The sequence below is a fragment of the Macaca thibetana genome, chromosome 11 (genome assembly GCF_024542745.1).
Source record: "Macaca thibetana thibetana isolate TM-01 chromosome 11, ASM2454274v1, whole genome shotgun sequence".
NCBI lineage: Eukaryota > Metazoa > Chordata > Mammalia > Primates > Cercopithecidae > Macaca > Macaca thibetana.
In genome coordinates, this window is record NC_065588.1 from 125,322,468 (window position 1) to 125,347,022 (window position 24,555).

At 48.3% G+C, this 24,555-nt stretch overlaps 1 protein-coding gene across 2 annotated transcripts in view; it reads left to right on the plus strand.

Annotated features, from left to right (window-relative positions):
* The window catches only part of GLT1D1 (glycosyltransferase 1 domain containing 1), a 582,479-nt gene extending 566,238 nt beyond the window's left edge, over positions 1–16,241 (plus strand). For both annotated transcript variants that reach the window (XM_050748582.1, XM_050748583.1), the window contains one exon: positions 14,216–16,241. In XM_050748582.1, the coding sequence (XP_050604539.1) occupies positions 14,216–14,377 (162 nt within the window). In that variant the 3' untranslated portion in view covers positions 14,378–16,241. The remainder of the gene's footprint in view (positions 1–14,215) is intronic.
* Positions 16,242–24,555: the final 8,314 nt, after the last annotated feature.

Here is a 24,555-nt window from a genome sequence, read left to right on the forward strand (position 1 = left end):
CTGGGTGGGCACCAAGCTGAGTGTGCACAGAGCTGCGGCGCAGCGAGCAGGACCAGGACGCGGGTGAGCCACGAGGTGGGGCTCACTGCTCAGACACGGATGCTGGGCTGTCACCAAGGTGCGGAGGCCCTCGGGGCTCCTCCTGGCCGCCTCACTCCTGACCAAGCAGGGAGCATCCTGCTTGCATCGCGTCTGGAATTCTCTGAAAATACAGAGAGAGAGAAGAGCTTCCTTCCCTCTGTGAGCTCAGTCCCCACTTCTGAGAACAGGAGGAGGCATCTCTGCGTCATCCTGACACTTGCTTTCCGCCATCTCCTGGGCCTTCGCGTGGGTGCACCTGTTGCTGTGCAAAGCCTGCTGGGCACCTGCCAGGAGTGTGAGCCCGCAGGCTCCAGCTGGGAACTGTGAATAGTTGAGGGGCCAGGCATGGAGAGACCCTCCCCTCCCCCTCCCCCTGCCTCTGCCTCTGCCTGTGTGCGCTTCCTGGAGGCCTCCTGGTGATCTGTGTCAGCACTGACAAATGCAGTCCCTGGTAGGCGGTGTGCTTGCCTCGCATCAAAACAACACTGCTGTAGGAATCAACTCCGAAGGCCGTTTCTGGGGTATCCTGGAATTCAGAAGGAGGAGGATGGTGACTTGTTGGCACTGGTAGAAGCCGGGCCAGGGTCCTGTGGAGGACCCCCGTGGGCTGCAGCCTTAGGGATAACGCCGCAGGGGGACGCCTGCCTGGAGCCTCAGCCCCTGCTTGTTGCAGGTGCGTGCACAAGCGGCCGGGCACACCGTCCTGGGTCCGGGGCTCCCAAGCCCGCCGCGCTCTCTTCCCTGAGCCCTGCTTCCCATCTGTCCCACTTCTCCTGAGCTCTGTCTCCAAACGCAGCTGGACCCCATCTCCACTGCACTCCCGACCGAGGCGCTGTGGGCTCCTGCCCGGGCTGTTCCAGCAGCCTCCTCCTTCCAGCCCGCCCACTCCCTCCCCGCAGCCACAGGCACCAAGTGAAAGTCCGCTTCTATCCCGCAGCTGAGGGCCCTCTGGTGACTTCCCCATTGGACCTAGAAGAAAATGCCACTTCTTCCCCGGCTTCTGAGGCCTTGCACGGCCCGCGCTGCCCCCTCCTCGTTCCAGGCTTCTCTGTCCACTACCTGAGTTCTGCTCACCCTCGGTCTCTAACCGAGCTGCGCCCGCGGCGGGTGCCTCCTCAATTGTTTCTTGGTTGAAATCACCCTGAAAGGACTTTTCTTGGCCACCCAGTGTTACTGGGGTTCCCACTTGGGTTTTCTCTGTCCCTGCACGTGTGTCTGAATACACTGCACTCTTCGCCATCTATAAACCCCAGTCCCCAGCCTGGAAGCTTCCCGAGGACAGCAATCAGGCATGTTTACTCATCAGCTCTCCCTCGCAGGGACCCTGGTGTGGACTAGATGCTCAGTGAGTACTGGAAGGGATGATTATGCCCCCAGCGTACAAGGGGCAACCCTTCCAGAGGGCATATTTCGCTATTTTCATCTGATAGTGAGCGATGCAGCACGCCACACAGTTGTACTTAACTGCTCTCTTTACTTTTTCTTTTCAAAGTCGCAGATGACAGCAGTCATCCCGCCCAATCATTGGCACCTGTCAGATTTTATCCCCATGCCTAGCAAGTAGTCTCTGACAGTTTCATGCCAATCACTGGTACTGGTGCTGAGTGCCACGCGGCAAAACGACAGGATTGCCTTCTCCTGCCTGGGTGCTTAGATCCCATGTAAATCCCTTTGGCTCAGAAATTGTCTTTCTTTTGCCCTCCCTTCCTCTCTCCCTCCCTTTTTCCTTCCTTCATCTCCCTCCTTTCTTCTTCCCTCCTTTTCTTCATCTGTTCTTTGCTCCCATTTTCTTTGATTTCTCTCCCTCCTTCCTTCCTTTCTCCCTTCCTCCCTCCTGACTTCCTTCTTCCCCTCCTCCTCCCTCCCTCCCTCTCAACTTCCCTCCCTCCCTAACTCTCTCCTTCCCTCTCTCCTTCTCTCCCTTCCTCTTTCTCCCTCCCTCCCTATCTACCTCCCTCCCTTCCTCCCTTGCCTCCTCCCTCCATTTCTCCCTCCCTTCTTCCCTCCTTTCCTCTCTCCCTCCCTCCCTAATTCCCTCCCTTCCTCCCTTCTTTACTCCCTTTCTCCCTCCATCCCGCCCTCTGTCCCTTCCTCTCTCCCTTTCTCCCTCTCTCTCTTCCTCCCTTCCTTTCTCCCTCCCTTCTTCTCTCCCTCCCTCCCCTCCTCTCTCCCTTCCTGTGCGCCACTGCCCTCATCATTCCTCATTAGTGAGCTCAACTTTCCTTTGAGTTTTGCCAGGAGAATCCGTTGTTTGCACTTTATACAGGAGCATGGTCTCTGGTGTTCCCTGAATCTCTGTAGAGTGTCGCTACCACGTGTCTGAATGAGCAAGCTGTACCTTGGGGACCTTGGACTGCAGTGGAACTGGGCTGCATTCGGAGCAAAGCCATGAGATGACCAGCATGCCAACAGGAAGTGGCAGCTGCTCTAATGGACCCCATCACCTCAGGAGGGCAGCATTGGGAGACCTTATTTCTTGCTCTCCTGGAGGCCAGAGCTGGTTGTTTGGTCTGTGACCACTGCCCGTGTGGTCACTCAGAGCCCTGGCTCCTTCCGTGACCTGGCTGCAGCTCCATGTGTATGTAGCTGCTGGGGAGAGAGAAGACAGGGTCCACCATGGGAGGTATGTGTGACCTGGGCTGGAGGGAGCACATGCCCCTCTCCGCTCATGCTCCCTTGGCTGCAACCTGGTCACATCACGCCCGCTGTGAGGGAGGCTGGGAATTGTGGCCTGGGAAGAACGGGGGAGCAACCGTATGACTGGGTGCTCCTCCTTTCATCCCCAAAGACTGAGGCTAACGTGTTCTGGGAGAAAAAAAAGACAGAAAACAAGACCCGTCATAAGGAAGATGGCTAGCATCTGTTGAGTGCTTGCTCTACAGATACAAATGTTATGCGTGGATTATCTTGTTTAACCTGCACAATGACGAATGAGCTCTTACCAGCCCCATTTCCTAGACGAGCAAACCAGGCACAGAGGAGTTAACTTCCTCAAGGCCCAGAAGCTGGTAAAAGGTGCCGCTGAGGTTCATACTGTGCTTTTCAGCTTTGTTAAGGTTGATTGACAAATTTAAAGATTGTCGACATGTATGGTATACCACTTAGTGTTTTGCTAGGTGCATCAATTGTGCAATGATTAAATCGAGCTAATAAACATTTCCATCCCCACACATACTTTTTTGTTGTAATGAGAATATTTAAGATCCACTCACTTAGCAACTTTCAAGTACACTAGAGTCACCAGGCTGCCCCATAGGTTTTCAGAATGTGACCCTCTAACTGAAACTTTGGAACCATTGACCAATATCTCCTCATTTCCTCTCCTGCGGCCCCCCAGCCCCTGGTAACCACCCTCCCACTCTGTTTCTATGAGGTTGATTTTCTAAGAATCTGCCTATAGGTCAAATTATGAAGTATTTGTCTTTTCTGGTTTTTGGTTTTTTTTTGAGACGGAGTCTCAAAATTGGCTGGAGTGCAGTTGTACAATCTCGGCTCACTGCAACCTCTGCCTCCTGGGTTCAAGCGATTCTCCTGCCTCCGCCCCTCCAGTAGCTAGGATTACAGGCTCGCGCCACCACACCTGGATAATTTTTGTATTTTTAGTAGAGATGGGGTTTCACTGTGTTGGCCAGGCTGGCTGGTCTTGAACTCCTGACGTCGCAATCCACCCGCCTCAGCCTCCCAAAGTACCAGGATTACAGGCGTGAGCCACTGTGCCTGGCCCATCTTTGTGTGTTTTTTAAATGTAGGTTTTAATTTTTGTGGGTCCATAGTAGGTATATGTATTTTGGAGGTTCATATTTTGACAGACATGCAGTGCATAATAATGGCATCAGGGTATGTCTTTCTGTGTTCTTAACCATTATACTACTGTCTATATTAGGATAAGTGGAATCTGATCTTTTTAATTAAAAGTAAGTTTTATGTTATATGAACACTTTATAGAAAAATTGAAAACATACAAATTAAAAATACCCATAACTTACAATTTGGAGACAGCCTCCTATTTTCCCAGAATGTTCTTGTCAGGACTTATGCAGGCGTGATGTATCCTTTCTGCGAAAGGCCTCTCTGCCCAGGGAGTTCTGCAGCCTCTCGGTTGCCTGGCATGTGCCAGAAGCTATGCGGGCTCAGCTGTCGCCACTGTCGGGCAGAGAAATGCATGGCGAGTCCATCCTGGTTCTTGGTTTCTTAAGGGTGGTGAGACAGTAAAATTCTCCTTTCCCTTCTGGCATTTGCACACCAGAGGCTGACTGTGCTGGTCAAAGGTGAGCTGTTATTTGAGAAGGGAAAACAGTGCAAGTCCTAGATAAATAACAGCAGGGTGACTGACCACCAGAGAACCCATGTTTTATTCCTGCCATTCCCGGGGCTCCACGGCTCCTGAAATGCATGATGCAGGGTTAGTGTGGCCTGAGGGCATTGCTCTGGCCGAGGTAGGAGGGAGCAAGAGTGCTTGCCCTCTGTAAACTGAGTGGGTCTATGGATGTCCGTGTCATCAAGGACTCCGGCCATCAGCAGGTACCTGCTAGTATAAATGGACAGAGCTGGCGGGTGGGCCCCGATTGCAGGTTTGTGAGCCATGGCAGTATCACCCAGGTGTGCTGCTCAGGAGCCCTGGCAAGAATTCAATGTGGCCTGAGCATCCCCCAAAACCCCCACCCCTCGCCCAACTCTGCCATTGCTTTCCTTCCTTCCTTCCTTCCTTCCTTCCTTCCTTCCTTCCTTCCTTCCCTCCCTCCCTCCCTCCCTCCTTCCTTCCCTCCCTCCTTCCTTCCCTCCTTCCTTCCTTCCTTCCTTCTTTCCCTCCCTCCCCTCCCTCCCTCCCTCCTTCCTCCTTCCTTCCTTCCTTCCTTCCTTCCTTCCTTCCTTCCTTCCTTCCTTCCTTCCTTCCTTCCCAGAGTCTCACTGTGTCACCCAGGCTGGAGTCCAGTGGCACGATCTTGGTTCATTGTAACCTCTGCCTCCTGGGTTCAAGCAGTTCTCCTGCCTCAGCCTCCCCAGTAGCTGGGATTACAGGCATGTGCCACCACACCTGGCTAACTTTTTTTTTTTTTTTTTTTTTTTTTTGTATTTTTGATAGAGATGGGGTTTCACCGTGTTGGCCAGGCTGGTCTCAAACTCCTGACCTCAAGTGACCTGCCCACCTCGGCCTCCCACCCTGTTGGGATGACAAGCGTGAGCCACCACCCCAGCCTGCTTGTGTTTCTTTCCTCTCCCCCAGGCATAACCAGAATGAATGGCAGATTTACTGCCACACTTTAATGGGCTGATCTTTCCCTCCAGCTTCCTCCTGCTGTAACCCACTAAGCCATCACACGAGCCCAGGAGAAAGTCTCCTGGGCCCCCTCTTCCCTCCCTTCCCTGCCTCTCACCTTCTTCTTTCCTTCAAGATGCCCATCTTCTCCCCACCAACCCCTAAAGCACACCAGAGCAGCAGAAGCACCTTTCAGCCAGCCAGTTGTATGTTGAAATGGCTAGTGTTCTGCTCGGCCCATCATCTGGAAAGTGAGCGAATGAGAAGCACAGAAAATATTCCTGAGGTAGTTTTCTTAGCTTCATCGGTGGCTCCCAGGTTTCCCCTGTCTGTGTGTGTGTGTGGGGAGGAGGGGTGCGGAGGGTGGTGCTTGGAGGGGGACGGTCTGGGTCTAGATGCTTTTTCTGCCACTCAGTGATGTGGCCACTCAGTGATGTTAACCTCAGGCAGATTCCTGGGTGACCTGGGCTCCCATCTCTTGATCTGTGTGTGTGGAGGGGGAGAGGGCACATAGGAATAGTCCAAATTCCTAGTTCCTTTTCTGCAATTTCAGAATTCAAAAAGCGCTTCGAAAACATGTGCTTGAAAAAACTGCGATTGGGGCCCACCCGCCAGCTCTGTACATTTTTACTAGCAGGTACCTGACTGATGGCCGGAGTCCTTGTTCACACAGACGTCTACGGACCTACCCGGCTTACAGAGGACGAGGGCTCTTGCTCCCTCCTACCTCAGCCACAGCAATGCCTTTGAGCCACACTAACCCTGCACCATGTATTTCATGAGCCACAGAGCCCTGGGAATGGCAGGAATAAAATACAAGTTCTCCCATGGTCAATGAACCTGCTGTTAGTTACCCAGGTCTATGCACTGTTTTCCCTTCTCAAATAACAGCTGTCCTTTGACCAGCACAATCGACCTCTGGTGTGCAAATACCAGAAGGGAAAGAAGAGTTTTACTGTCTCACCACCCATAAGACCACTCTTTTTAGTGAGTTTGGTGCCATAACTCCTTTCTGAACTGATGTGAAGTTACCTAGGGCTTTGTTTGTCCTGCGTCATGGGACTATCATACATTTTGGTTAAGAAACATGGATCTGTTGTTGACGGGCATGGCCTTAGACCTCACTGGAGATGATACGTAATAGAAGGCTATAGTAGCCGAATTACTAAAATCCCCCAGGTCCTGAATTCTGAAGCCTCATTCCGTGTATGTGGTTGGCTGCTGTTGTTAATTTCTGGGTGGATCCCGACCTCCACTGGAGGTTCTTGGCCAGAGGCTGGCTCTCTCTGTGCTAAAGAAGTGTTGAAGAAAGAAGCATTTGCCCCTCATTGAGGCTGTCCTCCCCTCCACTAGCAGCGAAATGAACCGGAAAGGAATTAGCGTTCTCACCTGCTGGCTCTCCTTTGTTTAGTGTCCCCACCTGCACCTGCACCTGCACCTGCACCTGCACCTGCACCTGCACCTGCACCTGCACCTGCACCTGCAAACCTCCTTCCGCATGCTACAGACTCCCACGCACCGTCACTTCTGAGCACCCACCATGTCTGTGGGTGACCTGTTAGATACACGCTCAGGCATTGTCCCAGCAAAGGGCCTGAGCACGGAGCCTCCCTGGCTCAGTGTGCATGCACAGGGCCCACTGGCAGATTCACGGGGGTCAGTCTTGGAATGGACATCAGACTCAAGCATCGTGACTGGGGGCAGAGGGGTCAAGCATCGTGAGTAGGGGTCAGAGTCCCCACCCTACCACCTTGTCCTCTGGCTCTGTCTCGAGCAGTTGCTATGCACAGGGCTCATTGACTGAGAGGTTATTTCCGACCCTACCCTGTTGCCTTGCTCAGTCTCCATATGCAGAAGATTCCCATAGCTGTTTTTTGTTTTGTTTTGTTTTTGTTTTTTTTCTTTTGAGACAGGGTTGTCAGCGGTGACAGTTTGGATAGTGCCATAAAATGTGACCACAGGGATGGTGTCGTGTACGAGAAAAGTACCACAGTCAGGTGCCTGTTCCTCTTCTAGGCATTGAGGTCTTGAAGGAGGAGCCTCACAACTTGCAGTTTCGAACACAGGAAATCTGTCCTACGACCAAATTTGTGGAAAACGAGGCAGGCACGGCAGGCTGCCTTAGACCTGTCAGGCTTCCCACAACCCCCTGGGGGCGCCGTTGGGCACTGTTAGCAAATGCACTTTCCTGCACCCCACCGTCCACCCACCCCATCAGTATCTTGGGGGCTGAGGGCGTGTGTGTTTTACAAGCTCCGTTAGGGAGTCTTACAGCAAGGTTTGAGAAGCAAAGCCACCGTCGAAGCCTTAATTAACTCAAAGGCTGCAACTAGAAAAGCCTGAGGAACACCCGAGATCTTTAACGACGGCAGCCTGTGCCAGTCTTGAGAAACTTCCCTGTCAATGTCTCCCATCAATAAGCTGTCGTATTTGAAGCAGCGGGAGAGGAGCTTCGGGGCTGTTTAATTTAACACACCAAGCCTGAAATTCAGAGTTTTCCTGTGATTGACTGTAGCTCATCTTGGAAAAATAAGTATGTATCACTTGCTGAAGGTTGTCAGAATGTAATGCTCTTTAAAACCATAACATTTTAAATCTGCCAGCCCCAGCATGCGTCCTGCTCAAGGCTTTCGCTTCTCGTGGAGTTTTTTCCCCTTTTGTTCTGTGGCTTTGAGGTGACATCATCATGAGAAGGATTGTAATGGGGTTCTAATATTCATTTTATAAAACGGGTACTGGCTGGGCGCAGTGGCTCATGCCTGTAATCCCAGCACTTTGGGAGGTCAATGCAGGTGGATCACTTGAGGCCAAGAGTTCAAGACCAGCCTGGCCAACATGGCAAAACCCTGTCTCTACTAAAAATACAAAAATTAGTCAGGCGTGGTGGCACAAGCCTGTAATCTCAGCTACTTGGGAGGCTGAGGCAGGTGAATCGCTTGACCCCCGGAGGCAGAGGTTGCAGTGAGCCGAGATTGCGCCACTGCACTCCAGCCTGGGCGACAGAGAGAGACTCCATCTCAAAAAAGCAAAAACAAACAAACAAAACAAAAGGGCACGACTTCTTGTCCTCTGGATCTTGGTGAAACCTCAGGGAGATGGAGCAGGTCAAAAGGATTCAATGAGAAATGCTCCACCAGCAGCCCCAGACTCCTCAGAAAGGAAGAAGCTCTGAGGACGGTCATCTACTGAGTAATTACCCTCTAAAGACAAAACTATGCTCTTTTGCATTATTATTATTATTTATTTTAACATCACAAGTGCATTACCTGAGCTAGGGTTGGCACACCTGTGGCCCTGGACCTAGGTCTGGTCTGCACATGTGTTTTGTTTAGTTTGCTGTATTCTTACAATATTGAATTACTTGTTGATATTTAACATGGAACACTTTTACATAAATATCCAGAATTTAGACCTCTCTTGGGAAAAAAAAAAAAAAAAAAAGAAAAGAAAGAAATGCGGCAACCAGCACAGGCCTGTATTGACCACGGTGGCTGTGTTCACCTCCCACTCCACCTGCTGGGCCCCGGAAGGCGTTTGCGTCTTCCACCGCTGATCGGGAACAGAGGTGAGGCTTGTGTTTTTTAACTCTCCTGAGAGATGGAATTTCCGTACTTGGCTTTGCTTTGAGTTTTTAGCGTCTGCCCTCTATAATGCCCAGTGAATTCTTTTCTTTTCTTTTTTCTTTTTTTTTTTTTTTTTAAACAGAGTTTTGCTCTTCTCGCCCAGGCTGGAGTGCAATGAATGGTGCTCTCAGCTCACTGCAACTTCTGCCTCCCAGGTTCAAGCGATCCTCCTACCTCACCCTCTTGAGTAGCTGGGATTACAGGTGCCCACCACCATGACAAGCTAATTTTTTTGTAGTTTTAGTAGAGACAGGGTTTAACCATGTTGGCCAGGTTGGTCGGGAACTCCTGACCTCAGGTAATCTGCCCACCTCCGCCTCCTGCAGTGCTGGGTTTACAGGCATGAGCCCCCGCGCCCGGCCTCTGAGTTATTTTCATAAATAATTTTCTAGAGTAGATCACTGCATGGCCAATGGAAGATCCTGAGTGGACGCCCCCCCTCCTCCAGGGTTACAGCCAATCGGCTTTTCCGCAGCTCCTGGCTGAAACCTGTGTGAAACCTGCAGCACCTGGGCTGGAAGGATCCGTCTCAGGGACACTCAGGGTGGCAAGTCCTGCTGTGTAGCTCTTCAGTGCATTTGATGAGGTGTCCGGTGTCAGATTCCAGAGCCACTGCTGATGTCCGGCGTGGCATGTCAGGGCGGGCACGGCTCTCCTCCTCCGTGTGAGTGTCTGGCCCTGCCTGCCTGTGTGCCGCGTCGTCCGGAGGTGGGTGGGAATCGCCGCAGTGGATCTGGGCTCCCCACGCGACCTGGGTGGCCTCAGAGGCTGGAGGGGGCAGTGGTTCCCAGTGTTCTCTTCTTAGAAGGAGGAAACCACTTTTTCCAGAAGACACTGACTGCTGCCCTCTCCCTCCCATCTTGGTACGTGAAAGGGGTCCCAAGCCAGACCCCAAGAGAGGGTTCTTGGATCTGTCGCAAGAAAGAATTCAGTGCGAGTCCGTAAAGTGAAAGCAAGTTTATTAAGAAAGTGAAAGAATAAAGAACGGCTACTCTGTAGACAGAGCACCGCGAGGGCTGCTGGTTGCCCATTTTTATGGTTATTTCTTGGTGATATGCCAAACAAGGGGTGGATGACTCACGCCTCCCCTGTTTAGACCATATAGGGCAACTTCCTGACATTGCCATGGCATTTGTAAACTGTCCTGGCACCGGTGGGAGTGTGGCAGTGAGGACGACCAACGGTCACTCTTGCTGCCATCTTGGTTTTAGTGGGTTTTGGCCGGCTTCTTTACTGCAACCTGTTTTATCATCAAGGTCTTTATGACCTCTGTCTTGTGCCGACCTCCTGTCTCATCCTGTGACTTAGAATGCCTTCATCGTCTGGGAATGCAGCCCAGCAGGTCTCAGCCTCAGTTTACCCAGCTGCTATTCAAGATGGAGTTCCTCTGGTTCAAACGCCTCTGAGAATCTCAGTGGCCAGACTTGGGTCAAACGTTGGCAGGGGAGAACAGGAAAACAGTGTTTGTTCTCTATTGCATGCAACAAATCAACACAAACTCAGAAGCTTGAAGCCACGCCCATCTGCCATCTGGCAGTTTCTGCGGGTCCAGGCTCTGGGCACAGCCCAGGTGGGTCCTCAGCTCAGGGCCTCAAGTCCCACCAGGCTGCACTCTGGGTGGCCGGGCCACATTCTCATCTAGAGCATGGTTGGTGGCAGGGTTTAGTTTCCTAAGGCCATTGTTCTCTCCCTGGTTGTTGGCCAGAGGCCACCTCAGCTCTTAGAAGCTGACGGGACAGATGCCCCTGGATGTGTGATTGAGTTACATCTCAATAAACCCAATGGAAGCTAAAAATGCACTTAACAGCCTGCGCAACACAGTGAAACCCCATCTTCAGAAAAAATACAAAAATTAGCCAGATAAGGGGCATGTGCCTGTATTTCCAGCTACATGGGAGGCTGAGGTGGGAGGATCTCTTGACCCCAGGAGGTTGAGGCTGCAGTGAGCTGTGATCACACCACTGTACTCCAGCTTGGGTGACAGAGCGAGACCCTGTCCCCCCCCCCAAAAAAAAAGAAGAAGAAGAGAAAATGCACTTAATACAGCAACCTCCGGAGTATCACAGCTTAGCCCAGCCTACCTGGGGTAGGGTTCAACAGTGCTCAGAACCCTTACACTAACCTACAGCTGGGCAAAGTCATCCAACGCAAAGCCTGTATTAGAGTACGGTTTTGCATATCTCATATAATTTATCAACTACTGTACTGAGAGTAAGAATAGAATGGTTGTATGGGTGCCTGAAGTTCGGTTTCTACCGAAAGCATCTCACTCTCACACCATTGGAAAACGGAAAAACCTGAAGCTGAGCCATCATAAGTCAGGACTGATTGTGGTTTGCTGCCCCTCGGCCTGGCAACACGGGTGTCCCCTGCTCCGCTCCGCTGAGATGATGTCCTGTGTGACGTCACCCTGTCGAGGGAGCCACATCCCCGGATCTTTGCCATATTCTGTTGGTCGGAGGCAAGTCCACCCACACTCACGTCATGGGCCGGGGTTCCTGGGGTCAGCCCAGGGTGTGTCTGCCACACCACAACTGGCTCGGACAAATCAGGACCAGCTTTTGGAAGTGGAGACAGGGTCCTTCTGCCCAGTCCGTGTTGCAGAGGGGTAGAACTTCAAACATTCACAGTTCTCTTGTTGAAGAGGAGGCGGTGAGTGCCTGGCGAGAGTATCGGTTATACATAGCTGTGTAACTAAGAATCCCAAAAGTCAGTGCCTTACAACTACCACTATTTTATTTGTTTGCAGTTTTCTGAGTCTGCAGTTGGAGCTGGGTTCCCGGGGTGGTGCTTCTGCTGGTTTGGGGAGTGGCCTGGGGCCACTGGTCCAGCGAGGGTCTTCCGGCAGCTGGCCTGGAGCTGGATAGTCCTAGACAGCCTCACTCATGGTGCTGGTCATTGCTCAGTGCCCGTGTTCACATGGCCTCCCTTCCCCCAGGAGGCTAGCCCAGGCTTTGCTTTACCTGGCGGTCTCCAGGGCTCTCACAGAGCCGGGGAATGTTTGGAAGCTATAAGAGCTTTTGAAGCTTTGCATGGAAGGCAGACCGCATCACTTCTGATGTGTCCTGTCAGTCAAAGCAAATTACCCGACCAAGTCAGAGTCATCGGGGCGGGGTGGGGAATAGACCACACCCGCTCAGTGGGGAGAGTGGCAGTGTCATATTGCAAAGAGGCATGCATACAGGGGTAGAGGGTGTGGCCACCTTTGCAAACCGTCTACACTGGTAAGCAAACGACAGAGTCTGTGTCCACATGGATTTCTCATGTCCACAGGCGCGTGTCCAGCAGATTCCCGATGCAGCTGCATAGGAGCTTTTAGTCCAGAAGAAAAGAATCCAGAGCTTCAGGGAGTGACTTATGATTCAAGAGAGATGTTTGCTTTTTCTGATGGTTTTCTTTTCCTTTCTTTCTGCCAGTCATCCAAGGTTTTATTAAGCCAGCAGCCAAGATGTTGCTTACTCATAACCCCCCTCTCTCTTGCTTTATTTAAGTATATGTTTTTTTGTTCACTCTTCTATACGGAGAGAAAAGAAGAGTGTGTTTTATTACAACCTGTTCCCAGAAACTCTGTAATTCAGGATTTTGTGGTAAAAGGGCCATACATTCTGTAAGAATAATAAGCAGAGCGAGGAAGGAGGGGATTGGGTTTCCACCAAAGTCTCCACGTGAGATAAATCAAAGATATGACCAGCATCATAAAATAATATACCCAGCTATAAGCATCTCAAATAATTTTAATGAGAATGTTGTTCTGCCCTGAAACGAGAATAAACATATTATATTTTTATTATAAAACGACTACCAATTTGCTATAAAGTATAAACATAATCTATAAAAATATAATTCTACTGTACCATAAATATGACTGTGTATATTGCCAGCTATAAAAGGCATTCAACATTTAATTAACAATAATTTGGAGAATATGTTTATGTTCCTTTTAAACAGCAAGAGCGCTGTGTATTGATCTTAGACATAGCTGCCTTCTTGGAATTTACGTGGGCTGTAGGGGAATAACCATGGTAACGAGAGCTAAGCATGTGCTGGGCTTTGCTCAAAATTCTTTGTTTGCAGTAACTCGTTTGCTATCCTCTCAACACCCTAGGAAAGAGGTATGTGACTACCCCTGATTGACAGTTGAGGAGCTGAGGCACAGGGAGGGTAAGAAACTGACCCACTGCCGCTCATGTGAAGGGTAGGGTGTGATTTTAAACCCACGCCTCCTGCATCAAGAACTCTGCTGTTGATTTATGTGCACACATGGAGAGTAATGACTGGTCCCCTCCTCTCCCTGAATACCCTTTAACAGTCAAAATACTTCTAATTTATTTTTCCAATCCTGAAATCCTGAAGGGCTTTGATATGAAAAGCAGGTCAGCAGGAGCACTCTCTCATTGCCGCGCCAAGGGTCTGCAAGCCTTCATCAGTGAGGAGCATAAGCGGAAACGCGGCCGGAAGCTGAGCTGCAGAAGGACCAGAACAACAAAGGGCTGTTACATCCCCCTCCCTCGCTGCTTCATGCGGGGAGCCCCTGGGACTCGGGGCAGGGCTGGGTTTACCGACTCAGTACCCATCACTCCTCCACAGATGGGAAATGTGGGGCCCAGAGAGGCTCACTAGCTTGCCCAAGGCCACACAGCAAAGTTAGGTCGTTCAGAAGAATTTGAACCCAGATCTGGATCTGAAGCACTAGTGCTTTCCACTGCACCAGACACCACCTGTATTGTGAAGACAGGCTTGGCTCTGCACCCAGGGAAGAGGACAGAACAACACAAAGGAAAAGAAATGGGGTGGGGGTCGTATTGTGTGGGACTCAGACTCTGGGGAAAGACCTAAGTTCACATCTGAGGCTCCACTTATGAGAGGGAAGAAACTGTGGATCTGAGAGTCCTTGGGAAGACAAGTGGTCTTGTTGATCTAGGGAAGGGAGTTGGTGGCTCCAGTATTTTTTATGATGTTCATCCCAGCATATGTGTGTGTGTGTGTGTGCATGTGTGTGTGTGTGTGTCCGTGTGCGTGTGCACGTGTGTGTGCATGTGCGTGTACGTGTGTGTGTGTGTCTGCATATATATTATTTCCCACTCAGTCTCAATGTTTGCATTAACTCCCATCCCTCCTAAAAGTCACTCTCTCCAGGTCCAGGAGGCAGACAACGGCAAGACCAGCAGCTAATGCAGACACAGGGTCTTGGGTGCATTTGCAAAATCTCCCTTCGTCAGTGATTTATGTCTACTTCTCCTTCCTTTTTTTGCAGGAGTTTGTTCATCTGGCAAAGAGACTGCTTAGTGAGCCTGCGTTAGAAAAGGAAATTGTAGTGAACGGAAGGGAATACGTGAGAACGTATCATTCATGGCAGGTGGAAAGAGATACCTACCAACAGCTCATCAGGAAGCTGGAAGGAAGCACTGAAGATTGAGGGCCCTGCCTCATCAGACACCCGCTGTCCGACACACAGCTTTGGGTGGACACTCAGAGACAGAGTTCTGGGTAACGTGGGTTCCGGGCCATTCATATAAAACCAGCCTCAGCAGAATCCTAGAAAATGTTGGTCGTGAGTCCCTAGAGCCACTGCGTTTATCCCATATCCTTCTGAGCGTTCAGATGCTGTCCCAGGTGTGTTCACCGGCCAGTCCTGATGGAGGTGCATGAGTGACTGGGTTGACTGGGACAGGGAAAGGGGAACTGGTTTTCAGGGAATTGGGGAGAGGAATTTGATTACCTGCTTTAGGGCTTTGGTGCAGACAATAGAGGCTTATTTTCAAGCAGTCACGGTTCAGACTCCCCCCACCTGCCTTCTGACCGACCTCTACCCATCATTGCCAGTTTGAAAGGCAAAAGCAAAACACAGACATGTCAGCTGAGCCGGGTCCTAGCAGGATTTTTGTTGTGATCTCAGGACTCTGACAGACACGTGGGTGGCCCCAGGCTTCTCTGAACAATAGAAAGTGCTGTGAGTGAGCTCACGCCCAGCACATCTCACTTTTCAATGGTGGAATTGAAAGTTGTGCTTTTTAGAAAAGTGGCCAGGCTGCTTGTGGCCCCGCCCACCTCTTGGCTGAATTTTAGTGGAAAACCAGGTAGGAACAAGCGCCACGTCACGCGTAGCCTGCAAAACACTCAAGTGACCCTGAGATGGAGGCCTGGGGCTTTGGGTCCAGGGTGGGCCTTTCCCCTTCCCGCATCAGGGACCCAGGGATGGGTGTTGGAAGGGTCACCAGCCTCCAGGCCTTGGCAGGATGGAGCTCAGGTCTGCAGGGCTTTGCAGCCACACAGTGAGGTCAGCCGTGCCAGCCCTGCCATCATGGTAATGGTGGCCTCGCCCCATCCATGTCATCCATGTCACATGAGAACGTGCAGTCTTCCTTGTCCTCTGCTAGTGGAATTTGCCTGGGAAAACCTCCACTGAATACTGAAATTGTTGTATGCCCATAGATTCCTTACAACAAATGGGGAAGGCGGTGTTTCCCACCTCGTGTGGGTAGAAAGCAGAGTCCGCTTTAAGGAGGCGAGAAGGCACAGCCAGGGCAGAGCATTGCTGTGGGAAGCATTCGGTGAAAGCGGGTGCAGGCGCTTCGGACGGCCGAGGGAGAAGATTCCACCGGCGCTGTCTTGGCTTCGAGTTTTAGGATGTCTGAACTTTCTGCTTTCATGTTTTCAACCATCATTTTTTTTTTTTAAATGGCACAACCTACATCTTGTTTTTAAAAGAAGTAGCCTCAAACTAAACTTCTCAAACTCTGATGCCCCGGGGATGAGAACAACTAGCTTGGATCTTGTGCCGTGTAATTTGATGTTTCATTCCACTGCCTCCATCGTGGAACAGAATCGCTTTCCAGAAAGGCTAGCTGGAAACAGCAGAGGCTCCCAGCAGTGAGAGGGCTGCTCAACAATGCCTCCCATCACCCCCGCCCCCCTTGTTTTTGTCCTCTGAGGGACCCAAGGGTTATGGCTTTCATGTCTAGGTGTGGGACAGAAGAGGGAGAGGCAGAGCCTGGGCCCGGAGCGGACGGCCTGGTCTGAATCTGGAGTCATTCATACCACCCAAAGAAAAGGTCCCACCAGGTCCAGTGTTGTCTTAGATCTGAAGATGCTGCTATTTACAAAACCCTGATCGTCCGAAAGCTTGAATCTGTTCCTCCTTGAATGACCCTGTAGATGCTTGACTTCCACGTACCTCCACGTCACCATTTATGTCTTTGTAGGAAAACGAGCACATGCCCCATGCACTGTGGGGGACGGGCGTGTTTTTAAATTAATAAAGTATGTCACCATTAGCCATATGAAAATAGCCTCTGTTTCTTCCCACGGTGAGGAGTCTTCTGCAAGGGGCAGATCCCTCCGCCAGACCTCACGTCTTCAAAGGAAGTACAGACACTCTAGCATCTAGTTCAGTGGGGGTTAAAATGCAGCCACTATTTTAATACCCAAGTATAGATGTAAAACCAGGGCTTTTCCATGAGGGTTCTACATGGTGTCAGTTTCACACTTGGTTCACTTTATGTTTAAACATTTATTTATTTTTATTATTATTTTTGAGACAGAGTCTTGCTCTGTCACCCAGGCTGGAGTGCAGTGGTGCGATCTCGGCTCACTGCAGCCTCTGCTACCTGGGTTGAAGTGATTCTCCTGCCTCATCCTCCTGAGTAGCTGGGATTATAGTCGCCCGCCACCATGCGTGGCCTAAGCATGTATTTATTTTTATTTGTATATGGTATTTGTATTTTTATTTGTATTTTTAGTAGAGATGGGGTTTCACCATGTTGGCCAGGCTGGTCTCGAACTCCTGACCTCAAGTGGTGCGCCCGCCTTGGCCTCCCAAAGTGCTGAGATTACAAGTATGAGCCACCACGCCTGACCTAAACATGTATTTATTTTTATTTGTATATATTCATGGGGCACACATGCAGTTGTGCTCTGTTGATACATTGCACGGTGGTGAGGTCAGGGTCTTCGGGGCATCTATCACTGGGCAATGCACACCGTGCCCGCCAGGCAACCCTCATCCTCCCCTCTTCCCTCTCAGCCCTCGAAGGCCCAGCATTCCACACTCTGCTTCCATGTGTACACATTATTTAGCTCCCACTTACAAGGAAAATTTGCAAGATTTGTCTTTCTGTTTCTAAGTTGTATCACTGAATATAATAATGACCTCCACTTCCATCCATGTTGCTGCAAAAGACATGATTCCCTTCCTTTTCATGGCTGAATAGTATTCATTGTGTGTATATATTCCACATTTTTTTTGGACGGAGTTTTGCTCTTGTTGCCCATGCTGGAGTGCAGTGGCACAATCTCAGCTCACCTCAATCTGCGCCTCCCGGCTTCAAGCGATTCTCCTGCCTCAGCCTCCCAAGTAGCTGGGACTACAGGCACGCACCACTATGCCCAGCTAATTTTGTAGTTTTAGTAGAGATGGGGTTTCTCCATGTTGGCCCGGCTGGTCTCGAACTCCCAACCTCAAGTGATCCGCCCACCTCGACCTCCCAAAGTGCTGGGATTACAGGTGTGAGTCACCACACCCGGCCCCACATTTCTTTATCGAGCCCTCCATTGATGGACACTTAGGTTGATTCTATATCTTTGCTATTGTGAATAGTGCTGCAATAAACATATGAGCACAGGTGTCCTTTGGATATAATGATTTCTTTTCCTGTGGGTAAAATGTTCAAACGTTTTGTGTGTAGTTTTTAGTTTGCTGATGTACAGGTTTGAATGACTCAAAAATACATTGCAGGATAAAACAGATACTATAACCTTTACATATTGAGGGAAATACTTTTAATAAAAATAACACTAAGCCAGGTTCCGTGGCTGACGCTTGTAATCCCAGCACTTTGGGAGGCCCAGGCAGGCAGATCACTTGAGGCCAGGAGTTGGAGTTCAGGACCAACCTAGCCAACATGGTTCAAAACCCTGTCTCTACTAAAAACACAAAAATTAGCCAGGCATGGTGGCACATGCCTGTAATCCCAGCTACTAGGGAGGCTGAGGCAGGAGAATTGCTTGAACCCAGGAGGTGGAGATTGCAGTGAGCCGAGATCATGCCACATCACTCCAGCCTGGGTGACAGAGCAAGACTGCCTCAAACAAAAACAAAACACAAACTATATATATATATGTGTGTGTGTGTGTATATAAATACACATATATGTATATACACATATATTGTGTGTATATATATGTATATATATATTATGGGTGTATATACATATATACACATATATATACACATATATACACACATATACATATATGTATCTAATAACTTAGTGCCATGTAGCGAGAGGCATGGCTGACACTGGGTTGCAGGTCTGAGTGATGAGTTGAGGCTTACAGCTTCTCCTTAAACACCACTCTTCAGCCCCTTCCCACACTCTCACAGTAAAGCAGGAAGACAGAGTACCTTCTCCACCTTCAGAGGTTCATCGTGCATCTTAAAGTTTACAAAACCAGACTGCATAGGCTCCCCTTGTCAATGGGGTTGCGCGGGCGCAGTCAGAACCCTTGCCAGCCCTGCGGATCTGGAAAGTGGTGAAGACCGCACTCTCCAGATACAGTTAAGGCTGGAATTTTGAAAACATGTGAGCTCACAGCAGATGTCTTGGTGTCAGGTGTTCGTTGCTTTCCTCTTTTGGCCTCTGCAGTAGTACTTTGCATGGAGCTACGGGACCTCTTCCCTTGAAACGTCCCTGGTGGTTGAACTCGCCTTTTTTAGCATTTATCTGGAGCTTCTTATGAGACGGGAGAGCTAGCTCTTCTTATCCGTTTTCTGATGAAGAAACATTTGTCTTCTTCCTCCCTCCCTCTCTCCTTCCTTTTTTGTTTCCTTGCATCTTCCCAGTCCCCATCCTCACTTCCCCTCTCTGATTCTAATGTCACTTTAAATGGTCGGTCAGTGGTAGGAGCTGATGTGGGAATGGTGTGAGCCAAGATCTCCCTATCTGGGATCGGCCACACCTGGCGGGGCCACTGGAAACAGCAGCTCCCAGCCTTGTCTTTGAGAAATCTGGATACTCAGGCGGCGTCCCTGACCAAAGGAATCAGACTGTCAGGGGAGACCCAGGCCCAAAACAGCCTGGTGACCCCGCGTGCAGCAGAAGCTGACAGCTGCTGACTGACATCATCCATTTGAACAGGGACCAGAATTTCATGGAAAACAAGGACAGTCTAAGAAAAGGCTGGATTGTGACTTCATACTGAAAAATGAAGCCCAAAATTATGAAAATAGGTTAAATCTGTCTTATGTTGAACAAAATTTATTTGTGTGGGCATAACAGAAACAGTATCCAGTGGTTCACGCCTATAATCCCAGTGCTTTGGGAGGCCAAGGTGGGAGGATCACTTGAGCCCAGGAGTTTGAGACCAGCCTGAGCAGCATAGTGAGACCCCATGTCTACAAAAAATAGCAAAAAACTAGCCAGATTAGCCAGACACAGTGGCGCATGCCTGTAGTCCCAGCTACTTGGGTGGCTGAGGCCGGAGGATTGCTCCAATCCAGGAGTTTGAGGTTGCCGTGAGCTATAATGGCCCCATTACACTCCAGCCTGGGAGACAGAGCCAGACCCTGTCTCTGTTTAAAAAAGAAAAGAAAAGAAAACGACATTATGAGTATAAGGCCAAGAGATACTTCTTTTTCCTTTTCTTTTCTTTCTGTTTTTTTTTTTTTTTTTTTTTTGAGATGGAGTCTCACCCCGTCTCCCAGGCTGGATTGCAGTAGTGTGATCTCGGCTCACTACAACCTCTGACTCCTGGGTTCAAGCAATTCTCCTGCCTCAGCCTCCCAAGTAGCTGAGACTACAGACAAGCACCACCATGCCTGGCTAATTTTTGTATTTTTAGCAGAGACAGGGTTTTGTCATGTTGACCAGGCTGGTCTCGAACTCCTGTTCTCAAGTGATCTGCTTACCTTGGCCTCCCAAAGTGCTGGGATTACAGGCGTGAACCACCGTGCCCAGCCAGGCCAAGAGATATTTCATACAAATAAGAAACAACGTGCTAGGACCTCATCAGTACCCCTCAGAGATTCTCTTCTTCCTTTGAAATTGAAGTTTTCTTCTGCGAGGCCTGTCCCCTCATTCTCCTGCTGGGTTTGTCCTCAACTGTTAGCCAGTTTCCAGCACTGCCAGAGCCTAACGTGCCTGTGGTCCAAGTAATTCTCCAACATCCAGTTCACCAATTTCAACAAATCCTGCATCTTTTGCAACATTTGCAATTTTACTTTTCAATGTATTTACATCCTGTTAGTATTTATTTTAAATATTTTATATACCTAAGAGCAGGAAGAGGGACTGACTTGACACTGCTATGGAGTGGAAGGGCATCAGGATGACATTTGGTTCAAACAGACATAAGATCCATAATAAACAGTGGCTTAAGCAAAAGAGGATGCATATTTTCTCTCTTTCAAGAGATTCACCAAGCAGGTATGGGGCAAAGATCCAGGCTCCTTCCATCCTGTTCTTCCATCCTCAGTATGTGGCTGTCTCTACCTCATGGTGCAAGGTGGCTGCCCATGCTCCAACATCATGCCTGAATTCCAGGCTACAGGAAAATGGAAGGCAGGAATGAAGACATCTTTCTCCTTCCTTTCGGGACAATCTCCACCTCCACTTACATCCCATGGCCACACCTAGCTGCAAGGGAATCTTGGAAATGCAGAGTTTTCTGAGCAGCCATGTGCCTGGTTGAAAAGCTGGGATCTATGACAAAAAAAGGGAGAATACATATTTTAGGGGCAGCTTGCAGCTGCAGCAGCTATTGAGATGAACTGGGTTTAGTGTCTGCAATGGTTACAGCCATCCTACTTTTTATTAATCACTAAATACCTTTTGGTGCCAAGAAAAGTGTTTTCCAGCAGGTTTTAATTTAGCCTTTGAGTCCACTGTGACACAGCCCACCTTTCCTCCCCAAGAGCCTCATTTGTAAAATGAGTCCTCAGCCAACTGCCTGTATTGATTAGTGCTTCCAACCCTGCAGCTCATAAATTAAAAACTCAGAGTGAAAGAGTACCTAGGGTTTCATCTGAATCTCCTAAGATGTCCCTCCGTGTTAGGTGAGACACAATCTTGGAAAACACAACACAATTAAATGTATCAACTGTAATTATAATTTGGGCCTTCTTTTTGTTGTTGATACAGAATCTCACTCTGTCACCCAGGCTGGAGTGCAATGACATGATCTCAGCTCACTGCAGCCTCCACCTCCTGAGTTCAAGTGGTTCTCCTGCCTCAGCCTCCCGAGTAGCTGCGACTACAGGTGTGCGCCACCATGCTCAGCTAATTTTTGTGTATTTTTTGGTAGAGACATGATTTCACTGTGTTGGCCAAGCTGGCCACAAACTCCTGACCTCAAATGAACCTCCTGCCTCAGCCTCCCGAGTAGCTGCGACTACAGGTGTGCGCCACCATGCTTAGCTAATTTTTGTGTATTTTTTGGTAGAATCAGGATTTCACTGTGTTGGCCAAGCTGGCCTCAAACTCCTGACCTCAAATGATCCTCCTGCCTTGGCTTCCCAAATTGTTGGGATTACAGGTGTGAGCCACTGAACCTGGCCCAAATTTTGGCCCTTCTGAATGTTTTTATGACTACCTGAATGACTAAGTGCATTGTTGTTCCTGTTGGAGGATCTTGGGAAATAGAAATCTCTTCTGAAGGGATCCATGAGTCAGCTTGACTAAAACAAATCAAGAATTGATATTAAAAATGAGATACAATGGAAGGCCATCGTGTGCAGAGTGTGGGTTCTAGAGGTAGCATTTAAAACCAAAATCTCGTATAGTCGAAATTCTCCTTGAAAACTCCCCAATGTATGGCATGTCTGACCACGAATGTACAGCCCTGCACATCATATCCTATGCACAGTCAAGATTTTCAGCCCCTAAGCTCAATGAAAGAAAGTCAACCTCTGACCGTCTGACTCTCCAAGCCATTCTGTATTGAGGTTCAGAACTGAATCTCCAGCAGGAAATGTGGAAATATTCCCATCTCCCTGTGGAGTTTATTTTTTCCTGTTCTGACAGCATCTATATAACCATTCATTCATTCATTCTGTAAGTTTTTATTAGAATAATTGGCTCAGGCTGTGTTTTGGGGGCTGGGGTACCTTCTGGGGTGCTTCACTGATTTAATTAATTAGTATTAATTAAATCTTGTTAGAATGCATTCTCCTTTTTTTTTGAGACAGAGTCTTGTTCTGTCACCCAGGCTAAAATGCAGTGGCATGATCTTGGCTCACTGCAACCTCCGCCTCCCAGATTCAAGCGATTCTTCTGCCTCAGCCTCCTGAGTAGCTGGGATTACAGGCGCCCACCACCACGCCAGCTAATTTTTGTATTTTTAGTAGAGATGGGGTTTCACCATCTTAGTCATGCTGGTCTTAAACTCCTGACTTTGTGATCCACCCACCTTGGCCTCCCCAAGTGCTGGGATTATAGGCGTGAACATTAATGCATTCTCATGGAAAGTGTTCCACGATGTTACAGAGTCATCTCTAACAAAGAAGTTAGGATCGAAAGTCACTGAGAACGTGACCTAAGGGCTATTCAGCCTCAACAATTTTTCAGGAAAGAAACCATATCCAAGATGCTGCAAGTAATTTCTAAGAGAATCTTTGTAGAGTAAAGGAATTTCTGGGAAAAATGAATACAAAAAAAGGGGAGGGGTTTGTTAAAAGGAACGACTTCATCTGCCTCCGTGGCCACAATCTATTTTAAAGAGATTATTTTATAATTTACTTCTTTCAGACTCATAGATGGTCCTTAAAAATTTAGGCTGACAGAATTGTCCTCCTAAAATATAACACAATTCTACTAAATTACAAAAGCTTCAAAAGCTTTCTCCTTAGAAAAAAGAAAGAAGAAGGAAAAAAAAAATCGCATAGTCATGCCTTTTTCATTAGAGGCCTTTGAAATCACCCTAAGCACTTTGGAAAGCCTCAGCTAGTAAAACCGTCATGCTTCATTGAAAACAGATTGTTGTCTTTAGCATGTGTATTTTCATTTTACCATCTCATATAAAAATATGGCAGAAAGGTTAATAGCCAGATGTTTGCAAGAATCCAGAGATCGGGGTGCCAAGCAGTATAGTTCAGCGGTCCCCAAACTTTTTGGCAGCAGGGACTGGTTTCGTGGAAGATAGCTTTTCCATGGCCTGGGGTAGGGGGGATGGTGTGGGGATGATTCAAGTGCGTTGCATTTATTTTCCACTTTATTATTATTACATTGTAACGTATGATGAAATAATTCTACAACTCACCATAATGTGGAATCACTGGGAGTACTGAGCTTGTTTTCCTGCAACTAGATGGTTCTATCTGGGCATGATGGGAGACAGTGACGGATGATCAGGCATCAGATTCTCGTAAGGAACACACAACCTAGATCCTTGCATGTGCAGTTCACGATGGGGTTCACGCTTCTGTGAGTATTTTTTTTTTTTTTTAACTTTTAAAACATTACATTTACTAAGATTCTGGCAATAAGACACAGCATACCAGGCTTGCCACTCAACTTGTTATTGTAAGTCTCAGCTTCAATATGAAGCCTTTTTTTTTTTTTTTAATCAAAATCCTGCTTTTTACATGCTAAATATCTTGGCAAGTAGGCCATTAAACACAGTAATGAACTTAAGACAGCAAGAGTGAGGAGTTAACAAAAGCTGAACATTGCAGCCTAAACAAAATTCATACAAAAAATAAACTATCACTGGTTACATAAAATTTTCCTGACTGGTTAAAACTTAGTATAAAACATGCATTTTAGAATCTTTAGCTATCAAGTTCAAAAAGTACCAGTGTCTATTTAAAATAATTCCTCTCCCAAGCCAAAGTGTAATCAAAATTAATTCAAATGACATAACACATTCTAATGCTAAAAATTTTTCATTATTACTGAAGTGGAGGTAAATCTCAGAGCTTTTGGGGCTTTCTCATGCTGCAAATGGCTGTTTCTCTGATTCACTGAAAGCAGCATATGACAGCATCCAAGGATGACACTAAGCTCAGTAAAGGGCAAGACTGCTGGTAGCCAGCTCTGACCTCCCTGTGAAGCATGGCTACTGTGTCCAGAATATAGGATGTGTGAGGATCAAAGGCACACTATTCTGCCAGCTAAAGAGATAGCAAACCACCCCCCCAACCCTAAAAGCTCCTTCCCCAGGTAAATAAAAGTATACAAGGGGAAAAAATTAAGATACACTTATCTACAGAGTAAGGGTTTTAAAATATTAATGTAATCCCTCCTTCAAAAATTTTAACTAGAGTCATCTGATCTAGTTAATCATTTCTGATTACATCTTAAAGATACATCCAGATTCAATTTCTGTTGGTTTATCCTTAGACACTTCTAGTCAAAAGTATTAATTTTATTCCCAAATATCTTAACCACTAGTATGACTGCAGTGTCTTATCTCCCAGAGTTATCAAGCACTGGAAGAAAAAAAAAAAGATGTTCAAGCAGCAGGCAACATTTATGGCCCTTTCACACAGTGGCATCTGAGTGGCTACTGAATAGTCCAGGAATAATTCTAAAAACAAGAAAATTCATGCATTTTCGTAAATATGTTGTAGTTTTCACAGTTGAAATTTCCTTAGACATT